This window comes from Python bivittatus, unplaced genomic scaffold (genome assembly GCF_059951505.1).
Source record: "Python bivittatus isolate LINGU-HERP-01145 unplaced genomic scaffold, Pbiv_v1 ctg000200_np1212, whole genome shotgun sequence".
In the NCBI taxonomy this organism is placed as follows: domain Eukaryota; kingdom Metazoa; phylum Chordata; class Lepidosauria; order Squamata; family Pythonidae; genus Python; species Python bivittatus.
This window is the reverse complement of record NW_028277040.1, coordinates 16,809,492-16,828,088: the sequence shown is the minus strand read 5'-3', so window position 1 is coordinate 16,828,088 and position 18,597 is coordinate 16,809,492. Positions and strand designations below refer to the sequence as shown.

The 18,597-nt window shown below is 37.5% G+C and overlaps 2 protein-coding genes across 4 annotated transcripts; both read left to right on the top strand.

The window, feature by feature from the left end:
• Nucleotides 1-289: 289 nt before the first annotated feature.
• DUSP19 (dual specificity phosphatase 19) lies at nucleotides 290-5,756 on the top strand. 2 transcript variants are annotated; one of them, XM_007443549.4, is made up of 4 exons: nucleotides 290-790; nucleotides 1,603-1,649; nucleotides 2,121-2,273; nucleotides 4,397-5,756. In XM_007443549.4, exons 1-4 carry the CDS (start codon nucleotides 649-651, stop codon nucleotides 4,586-4,588), a joined length of 534 nt encoding a protein of 177 aa, XP_007443611.1. In that variant the 5' UTR covers nucleotides 290-648; the 3' UTR covers nucleotides 4,589-5,756. The 2 variants fall into 2 exon arrangements, with proteins under 2 accessions (XP_007443611.1, XP_007443610.1); XM_007443548.4 differs by having other exon boundaries at nucleotides 398-874.
• A 1,587-nt stretch (nucleotides 5,757-7,343) lies between these two features.
• NUP35 (nucleoporin 35) lies at nucleotides 7,344-18,200 on the top strand. 2 transcript variants are annotated; one of them, XM_007443551.4, is made up of 9 exons: nucleotides 7,344-8,826; nucleotides 9,561-9,731; nucleotides 11,370-11,497; nucleotides 12,899-12,959; nucleotides 13,497-13,638; nucleotides 14,892-14,961; nucleotides 15,055-15,183; nucleotides 15,851-16,015; nucleotides 16,130-18,200. In XM_007443551.4, the coding sequence occupies exons 1-9, from the start codon at nucleotides 8,496-8,498 to the stop codon at nucleotides 16,205-16,207; spliced, it is 1,275 nt and encodes a 424-aa protein (XP_007443613.2). In that variant the 5' UTR covers nucleotides 7,344-8,495; the 3' UTR covers nucleotides 16,208-18,200. The 2 variants fall into 2 exon arrangements, with proteins under 2 accessions (XP_007443613.2, XP_007443612.2); XM_007443550.4 differs by lacking the exon at nucleotides 7,344-8,826 and adding an exon at nucleotides 9,088-9,232.
• Nucleotides 18,201-18,597: the final 397 nt, after the last annotated feature.

Genomic DNA, 18,597 nt, shown 5'->3' with positions numbered 1-18,597 from the left:
GCATGGTCTAGTTCCTCATTTAGTGACACCAAGGAAGACAGTTCAGCTGGCTGGCCAAGCCGAAGAAGGAGGAGGAGCTCTTGCCATCAGCACTGGTTGTTGCCAAATTTGGAGACACCCCCCCCCCCCGGGTGTATGGATGTGGTTGGAAACAAGGATGGCTTCCGGGGATAAAAGAATATGGTGAGGTGTAGGGCGTGGTGTTTGTGTAAACCAGATGTAGCTATATTTTCCTTTCTTCTCTCATCTATTTGTTTTCTTACCATTTCTTATGCCTGGTCAGAACGCATACGCACAAAACAAGATGAAAGTGAGAGTGGAGCAGAGCAGAGCATGCGCGCCTCTGTAAGCTGTTTCAGCAACCCTGGAGATTTCATGCTATTTAACAGGAAAGTGCTCTCAACCAATCCAGAAAGGCTTCTCTGTAGCCAATCCAAAACTCTTTTACATGGTCGTCTGAGAAAAAGGAAGCTTGACATGCAAGGCTTCTGTGCTGCTTGCCAATTTTGCTTGGAGTCTCTCTGAGGAGGGATGCGGATAGTTCAGGCAAAGCTGAAAGACTAAGGCAGATCTGCTCGTAAAAAGAAGAAACCAAATGCAAATAAGCTTCTCCTCGCCGTCGCACTTGAAGGCTTCTTTTCTCATGTGATGCACTCACTCACCCAAGAAATCAAATCCTTCTCCAGGACTAATTTGAAAAAGCAATGCACCAGAGTCACAACTTTATCTGGGAAGAGACTTATCGAGACCTGGAGGGATGCCCAGATGCAAGTGGTGGAAGTAGCTGATGGTAATGAGGGGGAGGCCTGTGGTTATGTGCAGGACCTGAGCCTGGATCTTCAAGTTGGGGTGATTAAGCCGTGGCTGTTGCTGGGTATGTCGTTTTCAGCCAAAGCAGCTTTAATAGTTGAGCAACTAATGCATACCTGTGTGAACTGGAAAACAACTCTCTCTCTCTTTCTTTCTGTGTGTGTGTGTGTGTGTGTGTGTGTGTAGAGAGAGAGAAAGACAGACAGACAGTATGGTACAGTGGTTAAGGTGCTGGTCTAGGTTCTTGTCCTCCCTTAGGCATGGAAGCTGGCTGGGTGTCTTGGGGCCTTCGTTCCTCTGTCTCAGCCCTAGACTAGGACATCAAAAAATAACTGTCTACTAATCCATACTGGGCCAGCATAGTATATTACCATCCATAACATTCAATGAAGAGGCCTTCATCCTGCAGTGGATTGAGTTGGGATCATAATGATAGTATAATACAATAATAATAATAATAATAATAATAATAATGCAGTAATTCTACTTTTGTGTTGGTTTCAAGACATAAGATTAGCTGCAATAATGAAATCTGTAGATCTTCAGTTAGTAATAACTCGCATGGCTAATTTAATCTGGGTCTAATCCATAGAAGGGGTTTTTCCCCTTGGCTGCATTCATGTCTTGTAGGTATGTAGAATGTACATGTACATAGTACATGTGTGTGCCTGTAGTATGCATGTGTGTAACAACAATTTCCTTAATTTCAGCAGAATTATATACAGTATTCAGCCTTCTTGTCAGTATGTAATTATTTCTCCAAATTTATGGGGTAACATCTCTCTTTCACAGGTTCACAAGATGCTGCTCATGACCTGGAGACAATGAAAAAATATAGGGTAACATATGTGTTTTTTAAAAAAGCTGTTGCAACTTATAGTTAACATTAATACAGTTCTGCAGTTTTGGTAATAGAAAGTTGGCTACATTTGAATGAACTTTTTTTTTTGCCCTTAGTCTGGTATCTTGCCTATATATGGGCTAAGGATGATAACCTAGTCTATACCTTATTTATCTTATTAAAATATGTTATGTGAAAGCCTCAAATGACCAAAGCCGTGAGAAGTGAATATCTATGGCCCTAATTGGTAATGATCATGGTATGCAAAGATTGTGACTTGGAATGCAACAGGAGAAACTAACATGAACTAATGAATGAAATGAAGTAGAAAAATGGAACTGTATTTGTGAAACTAAGAGAAAGAGTAAAAATTTAATAGATCTGAGTGAAGGTGCTGCTCTGATGTTGTGATGCTGATGAATGGAAGAAGTGGAAGTACTGTCTTGATTGTATATCTTCTCTGTTTTAGGTTACCCATGTTCTAAATGTAGCTTATGGAGTCGGAAATGCCTTCCTCCATGACTTTACATATAAAACTATCCCTATTCTTGACCTGCCTGAGACTGACATCACCTCCTATTTCCCTGAATGTTTTGAATTTATTGAACAAATCAAGTTAAAGGTAAATAGTTGTAATGTGTGGTTGTCGCAAGGGAGTGGTGCATAGCAGTATGCGTACGTGTGTATGTGGCGGGGAAACCAAACAAGCATCCATTTTTGGCATTGATTAGTTGTGAGTCTCCTTAAGACACTTCCATACTAAGGTTAGTTAAAGTATCTTGAGACTGGAAATGGCTATTTATTCCCATCCTTATCTGAATGAAACTTTAAACCTCAGCTCAAGTGGTAAATCAACGTAAATTAACGTAAACCACAGGCTATATGTATACACATATATACATTGTATATTTCCTTGGCAGGGATGTTATCTCCTTCAGTAATTTTCTCCAATCAAGATAATCATTTCAGTGTAAAGCTTAATAATGTACTTTAAGTCTTGCAGACCTGAAAGAAGTGGAAGGCGCTTGTATACTGGAAATCAGCATCAAATGGGCCCCCTTGAAGTGCATTGGTTTTAGAGACTGACTGCATTTAGCTCTATACTGAACTGTGGCGCCGAACTGAACAGGAAACATTTAGATTTCATATACATGACTAGGATTTTGCCTTGCATATATAACTGGTAAAAAATAAAACATATTAGAAAAATTATTTTATTAAGATACAGCGCTTCTATACCTAACTGATTGTATAATGACATTGGTGTCTGATCTATGTCATATAACTTGTTCATTTGATGTTACAGCCTGATAGTATCTTTACTTTTTCAAACCTGACTCCAGGTGCTTGAGTTCTGTCATGTTCATTGTTTACACAGTTTGAAAGAAAGGAAAATAACTTTGCTCCATTACGCTTTGTGTTATTTAGAAAAAAGAATGTGGTGTATTGTTTACAAGTTACCTGAAACGTGTCTTCATTTCATGCTCTCCTGAAGGTTTCCAGTTACCGTTTCCACTTCAGTACTAAATTAGATTGGCCATTCTAGGATCCTGGTATCAGTGCTCTGCCTCAGAAGTTTTAATTTTTCAGTTAGCTTCTGATGCTCAAGACTGCTTTTACAATCTTTCCTGATATTTCTGGTACTTCATAATACAAAATGTTTTTATTACACAGACAAAAACGTGATGGGAATAATTTATTCACATCACATGAAGGCGCCCCGCCAGGCAAAGCAGGAGAAATGAATACAGTATGAGATCACAAATTGCCTCATTAAAGCAAACAAACCTGCAACAGAACACATTTTTCTATATTTCCATGAATGCAATAGGCTTCTGAGATCTAAGTCTCAAATATAGAAGTTTGCCAAATTATTTTTTTCCAGAGGTTTTTGGTGTTGTTGTTGCACATAGCTATACAGATTTGAGGGATGGGATCACAAAAAATGCATCATGTAATTTTAATTGTAAGTTTAATTCTTAGGGCTTTGAGTTAATTATCTGTTTTAAATGTAATCCTAAACCTATTTGACCACCAGGCTTATGTCCTCAAATCTCCATTTTCTTCTAATATACAGCAGAAAAAAAACAGAATTACCAATTCTGATTTTACATTACATATTGTTTTTGCTACATTCAACAAGCGTTCATTTTGACTTTCAGGTTGATTTATTGAAACATGACATCCTAATAAAATGGATCTTTGGTGCTTAGTTATGCCCCCATGGCAGATCAGACCACCATCAGAAATAAGTATGCATGGCAGACCCTTAAATGTGCTTGTTGGCATAAACAGATGGCTTGTCTGTAGTAACACAGCCATGCCATCAGTCTCCAGCTAAATCTTACATTTATGGTGGTGTGCTGAAAACCCTGAAATGTCTTGCTTCTAAGGAGGAGAAAAATAAATAATAGGAAATCATGATCATCTGTTTGGAAAGAGAAGCACTGATTCTCAGTTCCCCGTTAGCCATCTTTTCTCAACAGATGAGTACTCCTGAAAGTGACAGCACTGACTAAATACTGAGGGGGGAAAATATTGAATATAGCAAAATCTATGCAGCCCACAGGGATTCTAGTAGAAATAAATATATGTACGAAAAGGAATATGTATATAGTAAGTTATATTTCTGATGACTTTGTAGGCGGCTTGCTTAAAATGCCTATGTGATAAAAGAAAATGTCTATGGCTCCATTTTTATGGAAAATGATTGCTTCAATGTGTTTTTCTTTTCTTTTTTCAAAGGATGGTGTTGTGCTTGTTCACTGTAATGCAGGAGTTTCCCGGGCAGCAGCAATTATCATAGGGTTCCTAATGCACTCAGAAGGACTCAATTTTGCCAAGGCTTTTTCTGTGGTGAAAAATGTAAGACCTGCTATTTGTCCAAATTCTGGCTTCATGGAGCAACTCCAGAAATACTGTCAATGCAATAGTTAAAAAATGGAAACTTAAGTGGTATAGTAGAATGATGAAGAATGAACTTTATGGTTATGTTGTAATGAGAGAAAAGGACTTTTTTTTATCACAGTGTTAATAAAAGTTGCCCACCATTACAATTCTATAACTATCATTGGAAACTCATCTTCATTCTTACATGTAATGTTGAATTCATCTCAGATACATTTTACTTTTTAAAGTTCAACTTAATGGATATAACAATCAGTGTGGATTTCTTAAGCATCTTTGATTTGGCAATTATCTATTACTTGCAACTGTATTTTACCACTTTAAGAAGTTTAGGATCACATAATCATATCAACTCACTGTATGTTTATTACAAGTCAGTGATGATGTGTATGTTAGGCTTCACTGGGGTCAGTCCCCAGAATCCAGTGGGAGATTGGCTATTAGTCCAAGTGGGTCCCTTGTAAGATCAGTAGGAGTCAGGCTCCAAAGCAGACCAAAGGGGCAGATGCAAGTCAAAATTCAGGCAGATTTGAGGTCACGGTAAAGAAGGAGAAACTAGGTAGATTCAGCGACAAGTTCCTTAGGATATGGATCATGCTATTTAAAGCATGCTGGATTAGTACTGGCCATGCGAGTTAGCTTTTAGTGCATAGGCAGAGTAGAGTTGAACCCACTTCAACCACAAATTTCACTCCACCAAGTTTGTACTGTGGCCAGAGCACTGATAATAAGGCATTTGAACATAACTGCTAGTAGCCCAAATGCAGGTTCTTCTGTTTGGTGGTATATTAATTGAATAAATAAATATATAGTACTAGGGGCTTGCATCTGGCATTCCACACCTAAGAAATGTACAGTATAGTCATATTGCCAGGTTAATGTTTCAGAAGAGTAAGAACAGTGTCATTTTTCCTTTCCTTCTTCTGAAACATCAATATACAAAACAGGGAAGGGGTTTTTAAATCCAAGAACATGTATCACAAATACTCACTTCTAGGATACTTACTAAGAATTGGCAGGTTTTAAGCAGACAATTTTTTTCTTTCCCTGCAATCCATTTTCCTTCCTCATTTATAAATGGCATCCTAATATTCCATGTTTCAAATATTTCTGGGAAGCATTTATAATTCACTCTTCAGAGTTCATAGCAGTTTATAACAATAAAAACATTAGACCAGTGTTTCTCAACCTTAGCAACTTTAAGATGGCTGGGGAATTCTGGGAGCTGAAGTCCACACATCTTAAAGTTGCCAAGGTTGAGAAACACTGCATTAGATTAATATCCAGATGTCAAAAAAAATGAGTTAAAAAAATAAGAGTTAAAAAGTTTAATTTATACACATGGCAAGGAGAATGAGACACTGAAGGATGTTCTGCAAAGGATTATTTTAACCAGTTTCCAGAATGTTGTTAATGTAGAAGTGAGATCAGGTTTACACGGGGGTTAATGTGTTTATTTGATGTATTTGTGTAAAGTGTATTGGGTTGGTTGTTTTTCACTTGGGTGTGTTTAATTGTTCTTACTGTTTCTGGATTTTGTAAGCCACCGAGTCTAATAAAGTGGGCGTCTATAATAAATTAAATTGTTCTATTGCCTGCTTTCAACATTTGTTTTGAATTTAAGTCTTAGTAGTCATATGGTCAGTGAATAAGATCACTCTAGATATTTTACATCTGCATCTTGATAACACTCTTGAATTATAGTGATAAACCCTTTTATCAGTAATGCTAAGCTGCATTAGTAGCAGCTGAATACGTGACAAACCTTAACACCTTTATTAAGTCACCATTAGAAATGCACCAGTCCTAACAGGATGGTTGCAGTCAGTCCCATAATGTTAAATTTGGGGATACCGCCTGGGCTACGCTGAAAGGTTATTAATATTTTCACTTGCCTGGCCCTTCCTGTACCTGCAATATATGAATCTTAATACTAAGTCATATTATAAAATTGATCTCTCTGAATTCATGTACTCTCCAACTCCCATCTATTCCTACAGCATGGGATTAACATTAGTTTACATGAGTGCCTGTGTGGTTTTTTGTTCCTTGTTCTTAACCATGAATGGCTGGCATTAAAGGAGACAATAGTGGCTCATCTTCAAACCGCTTTTAAAGATTGGAGAGATTGAACTCTTCATGGAAATGCCACAAATGATACACTGTTACATCATTGATATCATGATGCAACTGACAAAGATTACATAATTTGCATCATTAATGTGACACCTGTGCTGGTTCACATAATAGGACTGTATGTAGTCATTCCTTTTTACCATCAGCTCCTTCCCCGATACAGCATTGTATCACTGATAGCACTTCTACGCAAAGACCACGAGTTAGAAAAGAACTCATGACCTCTGTGATTCCTGAGGCTTCAGAGCCAAATCCCTTTATCTCTCACATAGGTACAAGATATTTGAAACGGATACAGAGCCAGTTTGTGTTGAGCAGAGTGCAACAATACTCCTGCTGTGCAGAGTGCAGCAATACTTCCATGAAAATTGCCCAGGAAAAATACACATCAGCATGAGAGATTTACAAAATGCAATGTCCATATCTTGTTCTCCAAAGAAATCCAGCCGGAAAATATATACCAACTGGTGTTTATTGATAAAAAATGCAAAACTCCATAAAATGCAAATATCATACAAAATATAGGAAAAAACACGTCTTCTCATGTATTTTAGCATCCAAGACTTATCGACAACACAAGCTTAACAAAGTCTCTAGCCAAAAACTCTCAGAGAAGAGGTACACTACTTGGTTATTAGTTACAACTACATAACCCATAAAAACTGGCTACATGGTGGCTAAAACTCTACTGAGAGGCTGGGCATATAATCCTCCCATTATATTGCCAATATGTGCCCCCCACTGGGTAACTAGCATACACACACCAATAGGTGGCAATAAATGGCAGTATACGTGCAAACTAAAACACTAATTCACACGCTTTGCTTAGCCATAACAAAAATTGTTTTGCAGATAACGAGATGAATCCTTCCCATGAGAAAATCCTAACAGCTTGGTGTAGTGGTTAAGGCATCAGGTTAGAAACTGGGAGACCATGAATTCTAGTCCCACCTAGGCACAAAGCCAGCTGGGTGACCTTGGGTCAGTCACTCTCAGCCCTAGGAAGCAGGCAAGGGCAAATCACTTCCAAAAAACTTTGCCAAGAAAACTGCAGGGACTTGTCCAGGCAGTCTCCAAAATTCAGACATGATTGAACAGATTAAAAAAAATGGAAACTGCAGTTAAAATAGTATTTTCTTTGAAACATTGTGGCTCTGTGGAGCTTGTAGATGATTAGTGTCTTCTCTGCAGATATTCTTCCTGCACCCCACTTCCCGGGCTTCAACCATCCTAGCAAGTCTTTCAAATGCAAAAGTTGCTCTGAATATTGTGCCCCTCCTCATATGAATAAGAGTTTTTGTTTCTTATATAGGACCAGACAGATGCAGCTTTAAAACATATCTGCACTTCCACTTTCCAATCTTTCAAAAGCAGTTTGAAGATGAGCCATGACTGTCTCCTTTAATACCAACCATTCATGGCTAAGAACAAGGAGGAAAGAACCACACAGCTGTAAGTCCAGGACATCCACACCCTTTCCAAAGGGGAAATAAAAGAAATCGTACTGCTCCCCTCCAGCCACCTTCTTAAGTTGCATGCAATTATCTGATCTCATATAATAAAACAATATTTCCTATTATCCTGGAACAGAAGGTATTGACGATGGAATTTACGTCTTAAATAGCTTAAACTCGTTATTTTTCTGCACACGGAGTTTGAAAAAGTAAGCCTTTTTCTTTTCTTTCGTCTTCCACCAAAAAAAAAAATAAAATCGCAGCTTCCAAAAAATCTTTAATTTAATTTCATGGGTCACTTCTTCCGAGGACTCACACTAACAGAATCACGGCCGGGAGATTGAGCCATGCAACAACCCAGCCCGAAACGGCCTTCCGGTGTGCAAAAGAAGGGCCCGAACAATTCCATCTTCCCTCGCATTCCGAGAGAAACGATCATAGAGCCACAAGCAAGGAGGAGAGGCCCCCAGTCTCAACTCTATGACCCGTTCTTGGGAGGAAGTGGTGTCAGCCTTTCTACCGCGGGCAAGAGCGGCACTTCCGCCCCATTTGAAAGTGACGGGCTGAGGCAAGAGGAAGGCGGGTGGTGTGCACGCGGGTGGTTTGTCGTGGCTGCCGCTTTCCCGGCGTGGATGGCTGTCTTCGCTATGGAGCTGCCGCTATCTTCCCCTTCTTTGGGTGAGCCTCTTCTCGGGCTCTCCTGGGCTGTTCCCTGTCCCTCGTTGGATCCGGCAGACTCTAGGGAAGGTGGGGAGGGGAAACGTGCTCACCGCTGGCCGTTTTTCTCTTTCTGCCCCACGTCAGGGCTCGGGCGTTTGAGCTCCACTGGCGGGCTGGGGGTGGGATTCTAGAATGCCCTGAGTCTCGCGGGGAGGGAGGGTAGGTAGTCCCCGACTGTGACGTCACTTGAAACTAGACCTATACGGCGGAGTCCCGGAAAGCAAGGGCGTCTGAGGAGGGAAAGCAGGTTTAGCGCTTGGTCGGGGAAGGGAAAAGCAGATGAACCCCCACGATGGGCTCGGTCGCGTTCACAAGGCGGCCGCAGGGCCGGTCCGGGAAGTTGTTTTTAGACCTGTTGGCTTAGGTACGCTGTAAAGAGCCATGAACGTCTTAAGCACTCATTGCTCTAAGAAGTGACGACCACCTCTTGGTCTTACGTCTGCTATAATTGTCTCTTGTTTGTTCAGAGGGAAGGTGGCTCTAGGAATAGAGTAACGTGGATTTAGATATTTGCGTAGCCATGAATACGGTGACTGCAAACTAAGTTAATGCTTAACAGGGCGCTTGTATTTAAATAGGAAAGCTTTATTTTTGTGTTTTGTTTTAAAGTCTTGGAGTTAACAACCAGCTACTGTAGTGTCTTTGGTGGAGGCTTAACACAGTTTTTATGTGAACCACCTTTTGTAATACAGGTGCTGAGCCAATGGCATTAGGATCCCCTACTTCACCAAAACCAGGTGCTGGTGCTCAGTTTCTGCCTGGATTTCTGATGGGTGATATGCCAACTCCAGTGACGCCACAACCTCGTTCCTTAAGTGGTCCTTCAGTTGGTGTAATGGAAATGAGGTCACCACTGCTTGCTGGTAAGCTGATTCTGAATAAAAATACTTCCCTAGTAGGCCCAAATGGCAAAAATTCACTCAGAATATCCTATAGTAATATTGAGGATGAGTGTTACTGAGACAGGGATAGGTGGCTGCTGTGTTTGCCAAGAACAGGTCCTTGCTATTTTTTTAAAAAATATTTTTAAAATCTTAGCAAGCAAGTTAGTTTTAGCATGCCAAAAGAGCACTGTGTATTGCATTATACATGCATATTTTCTAGGGTGAGTCACTTGAAAAAAGGTTTTTTAACTGTTCAGCTTGACTGATACTCATTATGTTACTGAATTTCCAAAACATTTCATTTTTAAAAATCATAACTGCTGTTTATGTAATGTTGCTCTTCCCTGAGAATACAGCAAATTGCTTAGGATTTATAGTCACAAATACTGATCACAATTGTAATTTTTTTTTCTCCTTAGGTTTGTTTTGGGGCACAGTTATACTGCGCATATTGCTATAGTAAATTGTATAAAAAGTGATAATGATAAGGGTATATGTCTTCTGACATGCTTCTTAATTAAAAATAGTGCTTTTAGCTATCTTAAAAAATCAAAATCAAAATATGTTTACACAGAATTATGAATATTAAGCTAATCTGTATATGTTTCCATAAGACATAATGCTATAGCTCCTGAAAGAAACAGTTTAGCAAATGTATAGTATTTTTTATTCTGCTATGGTGAGTGCTTGCTCCTTCTTAGATTCAGAGAGCAGACTGCTATATTTTATTTTTTAAAAATTAACACCTCTTTTATGTCAGACTTCATACAGTGTAGAGTGAATACAAATTATAAAGCACAAGAAAACGGCAGACAAAACCTTAAAACTGATAATTTTTGAAATAGTTAAATGTGAATGCCTTTCAAGTACTATGGCTTGAACTGTAATCACAACTTTACAATCACATTTGGTAATCTTGCGCAAATTGATTTACTTTTTAAAAACTATGGTTCTCTAGTAAGTTAAAGGAAGATACTGAGTGTGAGTAAGGAATAGACTTAACACTATGAAGTGCTCTTGCTGTATCATTTTTTTCAACATAATCATTCGTGTTTAAGTAAGTCTCACTGTATTCAGTGAAGCTTCCATCCTGATTTGTGTGTTTTAGATCCAGTCTGTTATATTGAGAGAGGGGCAGGCAACTTCATAAACCAACTTTTGTAGCCTTTGGAATCCCCCTGATTGATTACTGAAAATTTTCAGGTAGCAAATATATGGAAATGGTAGTGTAATTCCTAAAATTAACATATTATAGTTAAGCAACATATAATATCCTCAAATACTATCCCCATTCATGTGTCTGATGTTGCCCTCAGATGTTAAATCTACTTCTTGCTTCTCAGGAGTTTGCCCACCCATGCATTAGCTGACACTTCTTAAGCAATACAAGTGAGAGAGTTGTAATACACTTCGGAATACATTTTTCTTTCTAGAAATAAGATGGATATTCTCTTAAAGGTAATTTGCCATTTGATTTTTGACAAGATTCAGAAATAGTTATGCATTCCTATGCAAGCCTTTTTATTCAAGATAATTCAATTTTTTGTATCATAAAAACATAGCAAGGATCATAGAAAATGCTATGCTAACTAGTTTTAATGTTATATATTTACTTAGGTGGATCTCCTCCCCAGCCAGTAATGCCAACACACAAAGATAAAGGTGGTGCTCCTCCAGTTAGAAGTATCTATGATGAAGTAGCTAGCCCAGGTCTTGGATCAACACCCTTGACTTCAAGAAGGCCTGTAAGTGACTCCCACGAAGTTGCAAAGCCAGACTAAAATTTGCAGGTGATAAATAATCATACTTTTCTGCATTGGCAGGTATTAAGAGATGCTTTGAAAAAAATAATAGAGGCCTTCTCATAATGGAGTTAAACTTTATGGAATGTGATCTGAGCACACAAAACAATTTTGATACTGTGTCATATTTAATAAGGGAGAAGCAAAGGGCGTAATTTCCTCTTTCTACCGAGTTCTGGGTTGCTACCTCTCTGTAACTTTCATTTCCTAAAGCAAGAAGCGAGGCTAAGCTGGCCATTCTCTTTCTTACTGTATCTCATTTGGCTATATTAATAAATAGCAATAGCGCATCACTGTTCCCCTGAAATTATAACACAACCAAGTATGTATGTTAAGGAATGCAAATTATCCTTGTCATAATCCTGCTTCAACGTTAACAACATGTAAATGTTTTTATTTACACACTTATTATTTTGAGAGTCACTGTACTTCTCTAATGCATAAAGAAGGAATATGGAATGTTTCTGTGATTCACTGAATCTTGGAAAAAAACATAAAATGAGTGGAAGAACTTGGTATACTGAGTCTAAATGTACCATCCACAGGAAATGTTTCTGTATACAGCCAGAGAGCAGAGTTGGGGTTTGAATGCACCAGCATTCAGTGCATGGGAGTATTTGATGTCGCACAAATAGGAATTCACTCTTGTCTTTGGAGGAGAAAGGAATGAAGAAAGAGCATAATATTTTGCTGGTTATTGTAGACTGATACAACTTTGTTGATCTTGGCTTTGCCGTAGTATGTTAAGGTATTATACATTTGGCTGTGTGCAATATTTTGATGCAATTAGTATTCTCCAAGACATAAGCCTGATAGTTGAAAAATAATTACATGTATTTGTATTAGAATCCCTATGTTGCTGGAAAATTATTTATACTAGTTGACATAGCAGTAAATGTTTTGCTCCATACTGATGTCTTCATCTGAATTTATAATACATTGGACTGTTACCTATTTTCCTCTTTAAGTCAATACTTGCATACATGCTTCCTGTGCTTTCACAGTTGCCATGGCCCAAATTACTCAACTCTGCCTTCTGTGATTGAGCATTGTTGTTACTGTTCAGTAGAAAAGTGGAGCTTCAACTGTGAGCAAGCATAATTGTCTCAAAGAGAATGCAAACTGCTTATAAAGTCCTGTAAAGTAATAATCCATAAGTAGCATATTTAATGTATCGTTCAATCTTGGGATTTCATTTGCTTTTATCAAATAGCAATAGATTCACATGCAAGTTCATTTTCAAGTTCAGTTGTACTGACTGATTTTAAAATAGAACATCCTGTTTGAAGAATTTATTTTCTGGCTACTAAAACACAACTAACTAATGTTTGTACTTTCATGCAGGCCACTTTTTGTGTAATACAGAGTCCAAATGTTGGATCTCTGCCAGTAACTCCTGGAACAGGTAGGACGTCTACCTGTTTCTTCTCTTGGTATTTAATTTAGAATTTATCTACAAGGGAAACTTTAACAGTATATCATCTATTTAATTTGTATATGGATCATTTCACTATTTATGGGCTGATGCATATTTCCCATTGAAATCATACCAACCTGACTTTTATCAGATTTTTAAAATTCCTACACTACTTTATGTCTGACGCAGACAGAAGTCTTCCTCTTTTAAGTTACTTTGTTTGTTTTCTATTGTAGTTATGTGAAATACTGGCAATCAGGATAAAAAGTTTATTATAAATTTTATAAATCTTAAGCACTGACAAAATTATTTTACTGGCCTTGAGATACCATGTCATCATCAATATTTCTCTTCCTTCAGTATCAAACGCTATGTGAATTTGATAAGTATGAATCCAAAAATTAACTAGCTGGTAAATAAATAAATAAGCAAGCAATCTATGTCTACTTTTTATTTCAGCTTGAAGTGCCTAGTTCATCTTTAACTACAGGAACTTATAAGACATATCTCATTATATTTTGACAGGGGCAGGTGTGTTTAGTCCAGCAAGTCTTGCACAACCTAGGAAAGCCACCATGTCACCAGCTCAGCTAGATCCATTCTATACTCAAGGAGATGCTTTGACATCAGAAGATCAACTTGATGACACCTGGGTAACAGTATTTGGGTCAGTAATTGGCAGCTCCATGTGGACAGGTGGCTACTGTGGTTAAACCTGTCCTAGAATTTTTGGATTATGGGATGTTGGTTCTGTGGGAGAACAGAATGTTTATAAAATGTGAGACCAAGGTTACATGAGGTTACAATATACATATGCAACTTTTTCAAGCTGAATGATACGTGGTTAGATTTTTCATAAACACAGTAGTGGGTAATCAAAGCAGTTTACATAATGAAACAGGGCAATAATCGCAAACTCCTGAACAGATTTATTTGTAGTTGTCCTTACACCTCAATTCTTCCTTTGTGTATTGAAATACTGGGGTTTGGACCCAGAGGTGGTGTTGGATGCTGTAGTAAGGAGCAGCCATCAATTGGCAAGAAAGAAGGCAAATGGAGTTTTGGACTGAGAGGAGAAAGACTGGAGCAGGGAAAGGTTAAACCAAGGTCTCTTGGTTTCTACTGAGGGAAAATCTTGTAACAGTAGGTATTTATTTTGGAGGCAGGTGCATTAAGTTGCTCATTTAGTTTGCTCATCTATAAAAGCATTCCCCACGAGATGATGCTGTTCCCCAAATTACTTTGTATGAATTTTGTAAATTGATTGTAAATTAAAATAGCATTTTCTACCTGGATTTACTTGCTAGCCCATTATATACCATATCACTTGCAAGGTTAAGCTACCGAGGTTTGATTTAGTTTATTTAATTAAATCATTGCATTGAAGAATAGCTACTGAGGAGTTTATTGCCTTCTCCTATCCAGGAAAACAAGGGGGAAAGTTTTTAAGTAAAAGCTAGTGGTGGAAAGATAGAAAGAGAGATTAAAGTAGGAGCAGGTATGTTCAAGGAAGAAGTCTATCCATCATCTCCCACCAAAGGAAAGGACCACAGGAATAGTTAGAGAAACAACTAAGTTTGGAAAATCATTGTAGTTGGGTAGTGGGTGGTAGAATCATTCTGTAATAGCTACTATGGGTAAATGTCACCATTTAATATAAATTAAATTATTTCTGTACTTGGATTGACTTCCTAAGGCTAACTATCATGGTTTTCTTTCCCCACATTAATTGCATTGTTGAAAATTGGAGAAAGAGAAGAAGTATTCAGGAGATTGTCAGTGACTTGAGCATAATGTATTTGTATGTATTTCTGAGAACTCTGTCAGAGGTATAATGTTGAGGTATAAAGTAGACTGAATACTGCATATTTTATTTATGATTTCAAATAGTGATGCAAGTCTTTTCTACTGATGTTACAGATTTCCTCAAGCATCTGCTTCATATATCCTGCTACAGTTTGCACAGTATGGAAACATATTAAAGCATGTGGTGAGGCTAGTTATGTAGCTTTTGCTTTTTTTAAAAAAAGTAGCCATTCTCAGATTGGCTTCTAAATCTTATTCTTGCTTCTTGTCTACACAGATGTCTAATACGGGAAATTGGATGCATATTCGATATCAATCAAAGTTACAGGCTCGGAAAGCCTTGAGCAAAGATGGAAAAATTTTTGGTGAATCTATCATGATTGGAGTTAAACCTTGTATTGATAAAGTGAGTTGTTGTTATATGGTGTTGTGAGCGTGAGAAATACCCAAAACAGGATGGATAATGCAAAGTCATAACCAATCTTTGTTAGCAAATGTGTATAGCAGTACTATACCCCTTAAATCAGGAGAAAAGACTAGAAGAAACTTCATTAAGAAATACAAGTCATTTAGTTGTTTCAGTCTAATATAGGTTGTAGGGCAGGCATCTAATGTATTGGAAAATTAGCATGGAAGTAAATAAAGAATGGGACTTTTACACAAAAAGTGAGCGTTTCTAGTCTGAGGAATTCACTGTTTTCATCCGGCTTAGATCAGAATGTTAAACATTTATTGCTACTTTAAATCAAGTTTTTCATTGATATCTAATGTAAAGATTATCCTAAGGTACAGGTGGGCAACTTGGAGGAACCAAGTGGCCAGTTTGTGACTTTTTCAATGCTGTCATGGAATCAAAGAGTTGGAGGGAGACATTTAGGCTCCAGAGGCCAATCCCCTGCTTGGTGCAGGAATTCAAGTTAAAGTAAGCATGAAGGACGGGTCTCTACCCTTTGCTTTTAACTTATTTAGTGAAGCAGAATCCAATGCCTGCCTTGGGCTATAAACATTATTTAAGCTTTAATGCTGTTACATTTAGAGACACCTCTAAATGTATTATTTGATGTTACTTGTAGAATGTGATGGAAAATATGGATAGAGCCACTGCATCATCCCCAACTTCAGTCTTCACACCTCCAATGAAATCGCTTGGTGCCCAAGTACAGCCTTCAAGCACTCAAAGGATCTCCACCATGAGACCTCTAGCTACTACATATAAAGCATCAAGTAGCGACTACCAGGTATTTTGCATTAACATAGTGAAGAAATACCAGTCACCTTTCTTGAAGAAAAGGGATTGGCCTTGGTTAAAAAGGCATGAAGCAGCTACTTATTTAAATTTGTCTCTCTTGTAGGTAATTTCTGACAGACAGACTCCAAGGAAAGATGAAAGCATTGTGTCCAAAGCCCTGGAATACATATTTGGTTGGTAGTTGAGAGAAGTTAGAGTAAGCTTGGCTAGAACATATAAAAGACCGCCAGCATTTCTGGTTAGTTATATAACCATTTGTGATAATAGATCATGCATCAGTTCTGCTTTCTAAAACTTTGGCACAAAGTTACTTGCACTTTAATCCACAGTTGGATTTATACTTGATTCAGATATTAAATGGTTGCAATCAATGTTAATCTTATTTCTATAGTGATTGCATGATACAACCTAATATGGACAGATATACAATATGTGAGTCTTTCAGGACATGCTAATACCGTCCATAATTTTTCCAGTTGCATGGTTTTCTTTCTACTTCAGGAATTATGGTCTTTCTTGCTGCAAGATAAGCTCATGGACATTATTGTACAGAAAGACTGGGATAGGCTTTGTCAATTTTAAATCAAACATTTTCATTTGAAAGCTGTTCTAAATATAACCAGTCTTTAAAAAAACTTTGGACAAATTGATTCTAATTTGGAGGGTGTTCATTTTTTTTATCTAAATAAAAATCGTGGTGCTATTGTTTTTTGAGCTGATGGTGTTTTTGTAAATTATCCAAATATACTATCAGTGTATACAAATACCACTGCTAGTATTGTTATGTGGCTTTTTGTGCATTGGGTCACATTTAATTGCACAGGTATTTTTACACTTAAATGCTTTTACACGACGACAAATACATGAACTGCTTTATCCAATATGTAGGGCTTATTTGGAAGCCTAAATTTAGTTCTAACAACAATTCTCCTTCCAGATATTATGGCACACTGATCAATATCCAGATTTGCACTTCCCATCCTATAGCAGTTTTACTCCAATGTCTCTAAAATATACACCAGGGGTTATCTCATCCTTTTGGAGCAGATTTTGGAGGGATGGTAGAATATAGTTTGCTGATACTGTTCTGTAGGTGGGAAGATGCTTATGGGATACACCCCAAATGATCTGAATGCTACTTATCATTAACTATGTCCCCATTACATTCTGTAGTTGGCATATGAATGACTTTATTTATATACATTATTCTTGTCTTTCAAATATGGAAGAATAGCTGAACAAACATTAAATAGATCCTGCTGAATTTTGAACTTGCATCACTATTCGGAATCATAAATAAAATGTGCAGCGTTCGCCTATTTTATACCTCAACGTTATACCACTGATAGAATTCTCAAAAGTCTATACCAGTGCATCATGTGCAAGTCACTGACAACTTCTAAACACTTCCTCTCTTCCTGCAGTTTTCAGCAATGTACTATTTTCAATAGATTAGTCAAACTCTCGGTGTAGAATAGATAGATTAAATATGAAGAATCATAGCACGTCCCTTTGGCTGAATGGCTGTCTTTGTAGGAGATCTTAATATTGCCATATTGCTGTTTTTTAAGTGCAAACACTGATTTACTACATTTATATCCACTTTTTTTTTCTAGAAACATTAGCAGTTTTTATCCTTTATATTCTTGCAACAATAACACTGGGAGGTAGACTGGACTGAGAAACAGTAACTGGCCCAAAGTTGTCCCAAGGGTTCCCTGGACAGATTGGAATTGTATTTGGGTCTCCGTGCTTCCAGTCCAGTATCGTAACCGCTGCACCATACTGAGTCCTGTTTGATGCTGCTGAGATGGAATTCGTTAGTAAACATGAGTTTGAGAACTCTGATTCAGTAGATGGTAGGTGGCTACTGAAAGAGGAAGTAAAAAGGGTCTAAAGATAATTTCAGAAAATAATTATTCTCTGCTTGTTTATACTGTTCATTTTCATCACTAATATATATTTCCATGCTGATTGGATCTTGTTCTTTTTAGTAAGATATATCTACTACTTTTAAAAAATATATTGTTTGATCTTTTGTAAAAATGAATACATTTATTTTGTTCTTGAAAGAGAGAGAGACACACACACAGACAGACCCACCAGTCCACTCCATGTATGGACATTTATGCCAAAATAAAACATGTTAACCAAAATAAATAAATACTATCTTATTCTTTGTTTGGTTTTATTTACTACTTCATATTTTTTGTAGCTGATAACTAAGAGAAACATTTTGGAATTAGATTCAATTCATTGGTATGATTAATGCATTTGGTGGTGAATGACATTGGAATGAAAAGTTATTTCCATCTCATGCAAGAATTACTGTAATAGCTCTAGTTCTTGAGAACATTGTGAAAATGGATGTTGTATTTTATCTGTGTAAAGATTTTTCCCATGTGCAGACTGAAAGGCAGACTGAAAGGCATCACATTGATTTCAATATTTAAAGCTTTAATAAAGCTTTATTCTGTAGTAAGATACTTTGCATAGTTAATGAGCCATTTTCTGGAGCTGTAACTCCTTTGACGCTTTTACTGGCAGTTTTTGCAATGTGTTGCTGCTGTT

What these genes read in the sequence shown, in the direction of transcription:
- DUSP19 (XM_007443548.4), top strand. Translation starts at nt 649, where the DNA reads ATGCACTCACTCACCCAAGAAATCAAATCCTTCTCCAGGACTAATTTG. An exon ending in TAAGCCGTGGCTGTTGCTGG is followed by an intron (nt 875 to 1,602) that starts GTATGTCGTTTT and finishes TCTCTTTCACAG; the next exon opens with GTTCACAAGATGCTGCTCAT. An exon ending in TTGAACAAATCAAGTTAAAG is followed by an intron (nt 2,274 to 4,396) that starts GTAAATAGTTGT and finishes CTTTTTTCAAAG; the next exon opens with GATGGTGTTGTGCTTGTTCA.
- NUP35 (XM_007443551.4), top strand. Translation starts at nt 8,496, where the DNA reads ATGCAACAACCCAGCCCGAAACGGCCTTCCGGTGTGCAAAAGAAGGGC. An exon ending in TTAAACCTTGTATTGATAAA is followed by an intron (nt 15,184 to 15,850) that starts GTGAGTTGTTGT and finishes TGTTACTTGTAG; the next exon opens with AATGTGATGGAAAATATGGA. An exon ending in CATCAAGTAGCGACTACCAG is followed by an intron (nt 16,016 to 16,129) that starts GTATTTTGCATT and finishes TCTCTCTTGTAG; the next exon opens with GTAATTTCTGACAGACAGAC.